Below are 13,403 nucleotides of genomic sequence, written 5' to 3'. Positions count from 1 at the left end.
CTAACGGCTATGTTTTCAAAATTGTTTGGAGGAAAAAAAAAAACTGTTCCATGCGATACGGGCAGAACCTGTTCACTACAGTTTTGCACCTATTCATTTCCTTAATGCACCTGTTCGGGTCATTTGTAGTTGCCTACATTCCAGCAATGTTAAAGCAGCCAGAAAATTCTGTCCGTATATTCTGATATTGCTGTCCATTTTGCTCTAAGTAAATATATTCTTCATATATAATTTTAGGGGAAAAAAAATATTCAGAGAGTTAGAACACAAGTTTGATTCGGCGAACAAATTGTTTGGAGTACTATTACAATTTGTGAAGATCATTGTATCCTGGGAGATAGACGCCACTCAACCGTAAGTACCGTAGCGGGGCGAATCTGTCTTAAGGACAGAGTGTCACACACTCGACTTGGTCTTTGAATTATTTATTCGGTTCTACAAAATAAATATTGTAAGTTTTATTTTAATTTTGTTTGGATTATTTCAGTTTATTTTATTTACACAGAAGATTGTTCCAACATATATGTCCACTAACTCTATGTAATCCTCCTCTTACAGTTCTGGTGCCATATACTCGGGTGTCCCTATTAACGAATGAGCATGATGTTTGGTTTGAAGAGATTTTTTCTTTGGTACTCAGAGAAATTTCAATTTTCTCCGATTTGAATCCAGAGAATTTCTCTGGGACTGAAATTTCTCTAGATCGATGTTGAGGGACCATAGACATCATGAAAATATTTGATATCCTTTATACTATAAAATCTTAATATCAAGGACCTTAAAAAAAATTCCCCAATATAGAATACTATCATTAATTTCAATACGCAAATCAAAAATTAAAAGTATAACAAACAATATTTATATTGAATTGAGAAACCATAATACAAAATAAAAGAAAACTCACAATGGTCACAACCGTGGAAGCAGATTGGACACAACATTCACTAAATACATTCACACGCTAAGCACTCTTAAACTTACACACTCAAATTTGTTAATACTATATTTGATATTATACAATAGTCTTTGATATTATGAAAGCGTGCCTTCTTCAGAAGAATAGTTGGCTTTTATAGAGGAAGAGACTCCGATTTGAAATTATTTGGAGATCGCGAATCCGTAGCTTTGGTCCTTGAAAGACATTATTAGATTGTGTTGTCAATGGAGAATCCACTTTTTGAGTTGACTTGCCTTCTTTTGAAATTATTGTACTATAAAACTATTAAAATTATAGAGATTAAATGATTTACAAATTGTTAAAATCTACACTTTAACATATGTCTGAATATCAAATCAACACTAGTAAATTGTAGTTTGATTGGATTTGTAGTCATGATTTTAAAAAATATTATCATTATTGCCATCATCATCATCACAAAACATGTGTTTTTGACCCGGGGGGAATAGTTTACCTTTTTAGAATTGAGACTTTCTGTAGTTTAGAATTAAAAAGTTTGTTTGGGATTTTTTTTATTTTTGTAATAAAATTATTATAATTTCGATGTCATATTTTATTTTATTAATTTATTTAACTTTTTATTTTTACTTTTTATATATACTTTTTTTTAGTACCAATCTGAATTGCCAGATGAAGCCATTATTTATAGTAATTTGTTTAGATGATTGTTTCCGCACTTGCACGAGTAGAGGATTTTGGTTTGGTTCTAAACCAGACCGAATTGTGCATTATGAACACCAAATTAAACTTGATATAGATCAGTACATAGGTTGGCCATTTTTTTGATTTTTTTCAGTCCTAATAACGTAAAAGGAAAACGTTATTTTAGGGATAAATTACAAAAAATATTTTTATTTGATTGAGTTTTTAGAATTTAATTTTAAAAAGAATATCAAAAATTAAGTTGGTGAAAAAAATAAAAAATATATTTATTATTTTTATATGATTTTCTCATTTTTAGGTAGAAATTATTTTTGAAAATTCAAAACTATTTTGTTTGAGTTTATTTTTATCAAGCTAATTTTTAATTTTTGAAAACTTCTCATTAAACTGTAATTATTTTGAACTTTCCAATAATATGCTATTTACCCAAAAAGGTACAACAAGAAGACCGTGGTCACATAACAAATTGAAATTTTAAAATACATCATTTTAAAATACATCATTTTAAAATATTATCACATAACCACCCATTATTATTTGAAATTTTTTATTCTTATATAAAATTTATACAAAAAAACTTGATAAGAATAATGTGACAATGCTATTATTATAAATACATCATCTTTAAGAATGTTTTATTTTGAAATGAAAGGTCCACATCATTCTATATGAAAATTATATATAAATTTTTTATTTATATAACAACTCATTATATTTTTTATAAAATCAGTGATTCATTCTATGTTTCTAATCAAATTGGGATTATCTCAGCAGCCAGAGCCAATGTACAAAAAAATAAAGACAAATAAAGAGAAAAACCCTTCAACTACAGTCTACAGATGGTTTTTATTTCCAAACCAAAATGTTGCATCCAAATTCCAATCTTCAATAAGTGATTGCACTTCTCAACAATAAGCAGAATGAATTGGGGTCTCCCACTATCAAGCTAATTCAAATTCTACTTACCATTCCATAGGAAATCAAGAATAAACAACTTGAGATATGTTTTATGAACTTGTCATTCATAATCTGTAGTTGAAGAGTAAAATTTGTGATGGAATTCATATATTTTTCCTATACTTGTATTGATTGAACTTTTGAAGAGGTCATAGGAAAAACATTTCTGCTAAAACTTCTAGGGCTCTCTACCAATTACAAAATTTGCCAAAGCACACCCTTCTTTAACAAACCTCAAAAGATAACCTTGAGAGCGTTTATTTGCCTCCGGTTATCAGCAGTCTGTCCTTCCCCGAGCTCAAGGGTGGCATTGCAACATATTTGGTATGACCCAAAATGAAAAACCGTTAAAAAAAGGAAAAGAAATGAAGATTTCAAAGTTAGTTGCTGCTAGAAGTCAATTTCGAGGTAGAAAACTCTTAAACAAGAAGATTCCCAAACCACCAACCGCCAAAGTTAAAATCAGAGAAGCCCTAATTGGTTCAATGTCAGCCATTATGCTTTTCCTATCCGTTCTTGCTTGGTGGCGTGGCTTCCCTCTCAAGGTCTCACCGAAAAGACTGCTAAGATTATCCATCTGATGCAAGATTTGACGTTGTCCACGAGCAATAGTTGAAATCTGTTAAAAAATAGAGTGGGCATAAAAAATGAATCAATCAAGTTGATCAAATGCAGGTGCTCAAAAGTGTACCATGATGAATAGAAACAACTAAAATAATCAAATATGTGAAAGTCATTAACCATACTGCTTTTTTTCTCTTTTCCCTTTACTTTTCCTTTCTCTCCATAAATCCAAGATCCAAATACAACATTAATGCATCTGATGTGTGGTGCTCACACCCATCCAAGGGATTGATGCATAACTTGATGGAACAATACACATCATTATCCCAAAACCATTTGAATCCCACAATTTTTCAAAAAAAAAAAGGGAGGGGGGGGGGGGGGATTGACATTTAATTTTGAATATCAATTTAGTCCGTCAAATGAATAATCCCACAATTTTATTTTTATTTTTTTAACCTTTAGTTGCATTTCAAATTTAAGAACAAGAATATTTGCTTGACATTGTAGGAGAAAAATCCAATTCATTTTTTCCCTTTGATTTTGGAACTATGATTAGTAAACTCCTTTCATACAGATATTGCAACCACAAAAGTAGGTAAATGGTAAATTCAAATAGGAAACATGTAATGAGATTAATGCAGTTACCTCCTCCATTAATGGAGATTCCTTTGCTAACTGGGAGGAAGATGACGAATTAGGCATTATAGATCCAGTCAAGGAACCATTGCCTAAACCAGAGATGAAGTAAGAAGTAGGAGCAGATCCATTGCAGGCTTCAGCGTGCAGAGCCATGTTTTGTTGGCTGCCAGAAACTCTCTTGCAGGTTAACTTGGAATTCAGTTCTTCAATCCGAGATGTGAACTCATCCATCCGGTCATTGAGTGTGGAAATTTGTTCTGACAGCTGCGTGATAACTCCCTACCGGGAAAAAAAAGTGTCAGGTTTTTCTGTCCATGTGAATAATAAATAATTAATGATTTAGTTTGGTTAAATGTAAAGGAGTATTCTTTTGGAAGCCCATGCATCAATCTCCTTCATAATGGTACTTCACGAGCCATCGAAGAATAAAAGCGTAGAGGATATGGTGCACAGATTTTTCTCTTGTTGAAGCCACCGGTTTTGAAACAAGGGACGATGTTGTGGGATGTGTAGAGGTTTTTTTGTATCACCATCACTAGCTTCACAATCATTTATATATATTATGTGATGTGATGGGTTATGGTGAGAGAGTGGGAATCTCTCCAGTGTGTGTGTGGGAGAGAGATGGGACAAAAGGGTGAGGGGTGTGAGATGTAAAATTACCAGTGAATGGGAAGCCTATGAGGCTTGGGGCTTAAGTACTCAGTTACCTTGAGCTGGGGTCTCAGGTATTGGTGTCAGATTAGTGTATTCTCATCTCATGTAATCTCTATTATTCATAGTGGATTTTCTCTCTCCTTCGTGGACGTAGCTATTGGTCCCGAACCACATTAATATTGTGTCTCTCTTTAGTGTGCATATTTATTTTGGGCATTACTTGCACTGACATATGGGTTAATTTTTTTCAACAAGGGGTATAAGAGTTTAAGGGGGATTCATTCCCAACAAAAAGAAGCAAAGGAGAGTTTGCTAACAAAAAAATTACATACACCCAAAGAAGAGTTTGTTAACAAAGAATTTACATAAACCCAAAGAACAACGGGTAAATTCTTGAAAAAATTATAAAATCACCAATCACCTGGTTTGCTAATGCCGCTTGTGATTCTGTTGTCCTGTCATCAAACCGTTGGTTATTGGCAGAAAATCCAGTTATCTTTGACAGATTTTTGTCCCGTTGTGTTGAATATGAATGTGACAAACCACTGTTCAAACAGGAATAGATCAGTCTCAGTTTGACAAATAATCCAGGCGTTAAAGATAAAAGCATCAGATCTTGACAGAAGAAAAAAAAAATGGTGCACAACATATTAGCTCCCCTTTATCTACAAAATGCAAGTATGGGAAGACAAGGTAGAAATATTATTGGTTTAATGGCTTAAATGAGATGTGCATTCCATGCAAAAAACAAGTGCTCTTGACATTCAGCAATACTTGGTCTACCTAATATATAGATATTGTACACGTCAGGACACTAACATTACTTGCTTATTTTGAGTTTGGATCATTTATTGTTCTAATAAGTCTTCTGAGATAGTATTAAGCTTTAATTTTTTTATAATGTGCAAAATACAATTTTACTTATTTAATCTTTGTCTCAATATAATAACAATGAGAATCAAAAGGAAAACAACTGGCAAGAAGAAAGATTTCAACAAATAATTCAATTCCATAGATAGCTCCGAAAGGAGGGGAGCGGGAATAGACAACATACTATCATCTTCAAGCAGCTGAAATAAGTTGGTGCCACAAACAACAATAGTTCAACCACATCAATGATTAAATCTCAAACAAATGAAGAAATGTCTCTAAAGCCACACCAAGAATTTATGACAAACATAGTTGTCAAATGTGAGCCAAAACTACAACGATAAATATGGGTTAGAAAATTACACCTCCTGAGATTCTTATTTCTCATGGCAACCCTCTCTGCAGCTCGAGAAAGTGCTTCTTTGGGACTTGCTACCACCAGATCATCATCCATGCTGAGTTTTGTCTTCAAGTCATCTGGTAATGCCTGCAAAATGATTAGATCAGGAAAAGAGTGATTGGAAAAAGACATTAGAAGCTCTGGAAGTTTCCATACCATAACCTCATCTACAAGTTTCTCCAGTTGTATTTGTTCTATATAAGTACGAGGAACGTATGACCCTTCCAGTTCCAACTGCTCAGCCACATACTTTACAAGTAGGCGATCTTTTCCTTGCACCTGCAATGAAAATAGCATCCATTTTTAGTTAGAATTTTTAGCTCTAATGAAGAGATTAAAAGTTTAGAACAATTAAGAGACAAAAAAATTACGGTGTACGGTTCCATCATTGTACTCTCTAGCAAGCAGATGATGAAAAATCTTGTATTACCTGAACATAATGGCGGTTCAGTTGTTCTAACCAATCAATTTTCACACACACCCTTTCATCAGAGAATACATGGCTACTTCGTTTTAGGATAGCTGCTATCGTGTATCCCAAGGCCATCAAGCCACCAAGAAGCCGCACACTGACTTCAAAAGTTATTCTTGGTGATATGACAAATGGAGAATCTGTAACCCATTCCTGAAATTAAAAAGGATAATTAGTTTGATCAGACACCACGATGCAAGTCTTTTCATTTTTCTTGATATCAAAATTTGCAGCAAATTCAGAGAGCCAAAAAAAGGCTGATACCAAGCTTAAAAGAAGGAATTGAATAACCTTAAGTTAATCATGAATCAAATTAAAAACCAGAGACAAGATCATAAGCAACTGATACCAACATTTAGCCTTTTTTCCTTATAGATTCTGTTTGGTTTCTAAGAAAGAAATTGGTTAATGTAGCCATTAAGCAACAAATTCAACAAGAGTTGCAGATATATAACCATGATGGTATGCTTAACGCACGGCAGGTAGCAAAACATATCAAGATATCCAATGTGCCATACAGAACCCTCACCGCCTTCAGTCCAAAATCCAACTAAAACTGTTTTATATTTAAAGATTTTTCCTTCTTCAGTCTGTAAACATCAGAAAGAATTGCTTTGGTTCACAAAATTTGCTCAAGAAAATATGTCCTCTGTGTATTCAGAACTACAATATCTGAAGTTTTTAAGTAAATATAGGTTAAGATTATACACACAAACATTATGATTACAGTAGAAACTGTTAAGTCACCACTACTGCCAAAAGCTTAAGCTGTTACGAAATGAGTCCAACAATGTATATCAAGCTATCTAACACCCTCATTCACGTGCAACCTTGTCTTGCAAGTGGAGATGCAAACATCCGTGCATAGAGAGAAGAAAGAATGCAAATGAGAGACAAAACATCCATACATAAAGAGAAGAAAAAATGCAAATGTGGACCAAATACAAACGTAGAGACTTGAACCCAAAACTTCCCACAACCTGAGCTCCGATACTATGTTAAGACACCACTAGTCTTAAAAGTTTAAGTTGTTAGAAAATGGACTCAACAAATTATATCAAGCTATCAAACATAAACAATATATATATTGAAGATTTTTTAAACAGCATCATTTTCTAAAAAATATGCGGACTACTAGAATAAGTGAAGGAAACGTGATAAAGAACTAAAATTTTGAAGAACTGTCTGTGCATTCCTAAGGTGCCATTATTATAATAAAGGGACGAACCTCAAACATGAGATTGTATTTTCCATCTTTGTTCCGCATCCTCAAATATGATTGGCATGATTCAGGATCTTCACCAGGTGGTAGAAGATAAATATCATAAGTCTGCTCCATCGTTTCTGTGTGTTCTTCTGACATGACAGCCTTGATTTCATCCACTGTCACTTTCTTTGATGACTAAAATAAAAATGCAGTACATAGCTATTAAAATAAATCTATATAAGTCAACAATGAAGAAACATTTCAGCTCTGGGCATTGATGGGCATTCATAAAATACAACAAATACATGAAAAAACATAGAGAGAAAGAGAGAATTAAGAAACCTTTAAAATGTAAATAGGAGACTGAAATCCTGTGAATGGGTTGAACTTGTTGATGATTTTTATATGTGCTGTTTGAAGATCTGGCTCAATAAACGCCTTGTACATTGGATATACCTGCACAACTGTGTATAGTTTAAAACTGGTAGAGGAGAAGATCATCAAATTTCATAAGAAGATTAAGCTGAGGATTATAGTTAAAACCGTTTCAGATATCTGATGGATTATTTCTTCTGGCTCTTGCCCAGCACGTTGTATGTCCCGCAATACCCGTTTAACAAGGTCAAAGTGCACTCCACCTGTAACGGATACTCGAAGATCCAGTAAAGGCCTCAACTTTTCACTCAAAGCATAGATACCTTCAATAACCACAATACGGGAGCTTGGAACTTCGAGCGTCCTGATACCACCACATGCTTAAATGAGTTTCAAGAGCTACTACATGGTAGTGGACCAATGGACAATTTGATCTAATCAAGCACTCAACTTTAAAGAAGAAATAACTGAACAACAAATTAAAAGAGATGACCATAAAAATATAGGACATTTACACACAAGTCTTAATTTATGAGCTTATACTCCATTAAGTCCTAACTAAGATTTTTTAGACCTTCAAGTCCCATAAAATTTTTAATAGTAGGAATTGCCCTTCAAATAATGATTGTTCATCATTTATGATTAATTATAAAGGAGCATAATGATTTGACATTTATTTTGATTTTCAAAATTTTAAAACATTAACTTTCAAATTGAAAAAACAAAAAAATTTATGTGCACAAAAAAAAAAAAACTAAATCTTTTTTTTTTTGAAAAAATTTGAAAAACTAAATTATTTTTTTATGCAAAACTGAAAATTTTGTGTCTATAAAGGAGCATGATGATAGAACATTGATGTGCAAAAAAACAAAAAAAAAACTAATAATATTCTTGGTTTTATTAGAGAGTTGAATTAAACCAATAACTAGAAGGGCAAAAATGTTTAATCTCATGCTCTATTTTTTTTTATCAATTAGTGAAACAATTATCTGAAACATTACTATGCAAAATTGATAATATTCTTACTTTTTTAAATTGGAAAAAACTGATAATATTCGTAGTTTTACTAAATAGGACTTATTGGTTTAAAAAATCTTAAATAGGACCTGAGCTACCATAAAATTTGTAAATAGGACTTTTAAATAATTAACTCTAAAAGTAATGTCTTCAGCTGTGATGGAAGAAAATTAAAAAGAAGCAAAGGCCAACTATATGAATCTAGAGTGGCTTTAGCAGAACCACAATATGTTAGAAACTTGAAAGTATGGAGAGTGATCAGATAATAACACAAAATGAAAAACTCATCATAGAAAGAGACATATCTCCACATAAATGGTGGAGTGACCAGGTACTGTCACTTCAATAAAAAGGAATGTCCTCTAGGAATAGAAGAAAAGAAGCTTATTTTTAATCTTCATATAGGTATATGATCATATATTTAACAATAAAATGGAATTTTATATGCAGTTTCTTTTACGCAACATTGAGATGAGTTAAGCCCAGAAGTTTTTATAGGTAATGAAATGCATATAAATATATGACGATAAATTGGAGAGGAACTCAACCTGTATCCTGTGCGGGAACTAGACTTGAAATCATATATGGGAATCTCAACCTGCTTCCCTTCCTTTAGGTCATAGATATTCTTGAGCAATGTGTCATAGTCCGTCAAGCGTGGGTCTGTTTCAAAAATATACCAAACCAGTAAAAAGTTGAAACCCAATATGTAATTTGATTTTTTTTTTACATGTATCTGTAGATTTATGCTTTGATTTATTATGTATATATATATCAAATGACTAACATAATTGTACTATGCAATTATTTTATATGATGTTATAAAAATAAGGTTTTCATAGGGCAACACGTACACACATTTTCTCAGTATGTTTCCATTACTTTACCTAAGAACTTTGCTCTCAATTCTGTTCCTTAGTAGCTACATTTCCTTAATTACAAATCAAATTTTTGATGAAGGGAAGGCTAAACCATCTTTAAAATCCTACAAATTAAGGAAGTCAAAACCAACACCGTAAGTCATTATGTCCTAATTCACAACTCAACATAAGTCCTAAGATGAAAAGATAAAAATAAAAGAAGAAGAAAGAAAAAAAGGCATTTGTGAAGGGTTTTGGACTTGAGTCCTGAATTGGAGTCATTGGCTATACAGTTGTTAAGTTCCTCATAAGTGAAAAAGGGTTCCACATATAATGTTGCATCTACAAATGGCATACTCATAGAATGAACTAGCATTTAGTTTTTGAGCTAATGATTCTAAATCTAATTATAAAAAGCATGTCAGCTACTTTGGCATAACAATCACAATTAAACTCAACCACTTTGTGAAGGATTATCACTTGCCTATAGGCTCCAAACAGCTTTCAAATGTCATTCAGATCAAATAAGTATTTCACAAAACCATCCTCTTCAAAAGGATAATTCAGACAGATCAATGAAATTTCAGCTTATGTTTCTAAATTGCATATCCATAAAAATAAAAAATCACTGTAAAAACAAATATGGCCAAAAGAAAAGAATGCCTTAAAGGGGAAACAAAGCATATTTTGCCACACTGGGAACAGCTTTAAATAAGAAGCTCACTATCGTGGATGCCCTAAGAAATACGGTCACAGAGTCCTATAAAAAGAATCCAAAAACAAAATAATAGAAAGAACATTTTACCATCAAAGTTGCCATCAATAATTCGACTAGAATCATTGTAGTTGTCCATTGATATGACACCAATGCTGGGCATAAAGTTGAGTATTTTCTCAGTAAACACAGTCTTCCCAGCTCCAGATGGACCAGCTAACCCTACTAATATCAGCCCATCATTTTTTTGGGCTAACAATTGGCATGCACGGATAACTATAAAGAAACCCTTCTCAAATGACAGAGGATCTTGTATAGGGACAATCTCATATCGATCAATATCCTTTCGCTTAACCAACCGAACTTGATCTTTTAAGAGCCCAGGCTTTCGCTGATTTGATTCAGCAGAATTATCTGGAGCCATAGCAAATATGCTAGCTTAATCTGATAAAACAGAAACAAGATATTCAATCACCAAGTAAGTTACTTTGACCAAGTTAAAATCAAACCACACATGAGACAACTCAAGGACTGTAAGACAATGTCCAAGCTACAGAGAACCATCCATGTGTGTTTTTTGTTAACATGTTCATATGAAATCAAATTAAATTTATTTAACAGAAGCAAAGGCACCTGGGATGCATTCTTGTGTAGAAAGGACCATTAATCAATAGGATGTTAGACATCACAAAGAAATTACATTGTGAACATCATTTCTTTGCAGAAGTTCATATAAGTGGAGATGTGCAATCATCAAAGCAGAAGAAGGACAGTAAAATTTTGATAATATATTGCGACCCGATTGACCTCAATCTTGACAAGCACAAAAGATATGAAAGACACTGAATTGTGTTATACAAAAGAACACAATTACCGTAAGTCATGAGATATGGAACAAATTATTAATTACAAGGGTATTAAAACATAAATGTCAAACCATCTCATGAAACAAAGACCCGGAGGTCCAGAGAAAGTTGCTAGATGGATAGCAAACTGCTCAAGATAACCCATAACGAAGAACAGTCAATATTTTTACCTCATAGGTTATCAGAAGCATGAGGATAATAAATAAAGGTCATAGAATTTAATATTTCTCATTTGGGGATTGATGGAACACACCCAGTTGAAAATTGAAAATTTAGCAATACGAAAATTGAATAAATGAGGCCCATTTTTACTTATGAAACTGGCAATGGGCCTCAATATATTGCTCTGAATCTGACTTAGTAATGCAGTAGTCAACTGAACAAGCAAGATGGCTCTACACTACATTCTTCACACATAACCTAGTGAATCAAACTAATTACAAGGGTAGAAATGGATACGTCGGCAATTAGCAAGTTGGAGAATCAAAACATTAGGTCCTTAACTCCTTAGTGCCCAAAAACCATCATGGTGTTAAACAACACGAACTGTAGTAGCTATTTACATGCAGGGCCCTAAAGTATCAATCCTATCAGAAAATCTCAGCAGCCAATCCATGGTTGGCAAGTTGGCAAATCTGTAAAAAAATGTCCTCAAGAACAAAATCATGGGAATTCCTACTGGTATACACCAACAAGTTTGGTACTGTTAAATAGTTACCAAATAGTTACGCATACCAGTTCTCCAAATACCATCTTTGTTCTACACAGTATACAAACACATTGAACTCAAACACACATACTAAACTCTAACAGAGATTTAATTTACAGTCTACTTATAAAAACAAAATTGAACAATTCCACCATTACAGCAGCATTAAACAAGAATCACCAGAGACTAAAGATGAGAAAATCAACACAAAATTTATTCTACACAAACAAAAGCCACAGGAAAGAGTTTACAACTCGTTTTCAGGATTTCTTCCGATCTAAACCCACATATACTCAAGTGACGACTTAAACAAAGAAATCATAAACCCAATAAATAAAATAAGAATTGCCCATCACACAAAATGGGGCGAACAACAAAACCCAGAAAACAAATTGGATCAAAAATCAATCCAATGTGTAGACGAAGATACTAACCGAGTCACACGCTGAGTTCAGCAACTAAAACCGTAGAAAAAGCCTGCTCATTTATGGAGTATATATATGATGTTATATATATTCATACACAGATTTCTTTCTCTTTGTGTGTGATTTTAGTTTGAAAGAAATGTGATTTTCCGGGATTTTGCTGTGGGGGAAGGAGTGGGAATTCTGGCGGAATTGCCACGGAATTGCAAATTTACGAGAACACTCAAGAAAGGGACCCAATGGAGAGAGAGAAAAGCAATTAAATACTTTTAAAGTTTGTTATTATCATTGATCGGGTAAATTACACTCACACTCCTGAGCTATGATCTAATTATATCTTATTATTTGGATGTTTTCAAAATTATATTCACATATCTATAAATAGTATCAATAAATAGTACCATTTCATAAATTTTTGTCAGTAAATAATATGTATTAAATTTAAATTTGATATAATTATAATTTACCCTTATTTATTCAAAGAGTAACTATTCTCAACCCCATTTTACGTTAATGCCTATTTTGAAAAATGTCTTTTTTTAGTTTGTTGGCGTTTTAAAAAAAAATGTGCTAAAATATGAAGAGGTGGTGTAATTTGAGCAAGTTAATAAATTATTATTTTTCAATTATCAATATAAGCCTAAATATATTTTTATTTTTTATTTTTTCTATACATAGATAAAAGGGCAAATTGCATATACCTCTCTCGAAATTTAGCAAAATTACAAATACCTCATGAGGTTTCGGAAATTACAGATATCCCTGAGGTTTATATTTTCATAATAAATTGCTCAATGAAGTTTATATTTTCATAACAATTTGTCTTTTAATTTATTATGCAAAAAATACCTTCAGAAAGTATCTGTAATTTTTCAAATCTCAGTAAAATATTTATAATTTTATTAAATCTCAAAAGATATATGTAATTTGTCCTAAATAAAAATGTATTTAGAATAAAGTAAAATTTATATTTTATTGTTATTCATCACAGGTCTCACCGATCACAGCATGACAGAGGCTACGTATTCGGTTCATCGACATGTCAG

At 32.6% G+C, this 13,403-nt stretch overlaps 1 protein-coding gene across 3 annotated transcripts; it reads right to left on the bottom strand.

The window, feature by feature from the left end:
* Positions 1–2,669: 2,669 nt before the first annotated feature.
* On the bottom strand, positions 2,670–12,690 carry LOC114271791 (inorganic pyrophosphatase TTM2). Of its 3 annotated transcripts, none has more exons than XM_028213423.2 (12): positions 12,367–12,690; positions 10,448–10,801; positions 9,331–9,445; positions 7,934–8,129; positions 7,733–7,846; positions 7,412–7,585; positions 6,142–6,336; positions 5,868–5,990; positions 5,677–5,798; positions 4,863–4,986; positions 3,791–4,063; positions 2,670–3,197 (listed from the first exon to the last, which is right to left on the bottom strand). In XM_028213423.2, the coding sequence occupies exons 2-12, from the start codon at positions 10,779–10,781 to the stop codon at positions 2,976–2,978; spliced, it is 1,992 nt and encodes a 663-aa protein (XP_028069224.2). In that variant the 5' UTR covers positions 10,782–10,801; positions 12,367–12,690; the 3' UTR covers positions 2,670–2,975. The 3 variants fall into 3 exon arrangements, with proteins under 3 accessions (XP_028069224.2, XP_028069226.2, XP_028069225.2); XM_028213425.2 differs by having other exon boundaries at positions 3,791–4,048; positions 12,367–12,686; XM_028213424.2 differs by lacking the exon at positions 12,367–12,690 and adding an exon at positions 10,991–11,724.
* Between the last annotated feature and the right edge of the window lie 713 nt (positions 12,691–13,403).

This window comes from Camellia sinensis, chromosome 5 (genome assembly GCF_055761805.1).
Source record: "Camellia sinensis isolate YWXY chromosome 5, ASM5576180v1, whole genome shotgun sequence".
In the NCBI taxonomy this organism is placed as follows: domain Eukaryota; kingdom Viridiplantae; phylum Streptophyta; class Magnoliopsida; order Ericales; family Theaceae; genus Camellia; species Camellia sinensis.
Note: the sequence above shows the minus strand (reverse complement) of the source record. Positions and strands in the feature narration are given on the sequence as shown.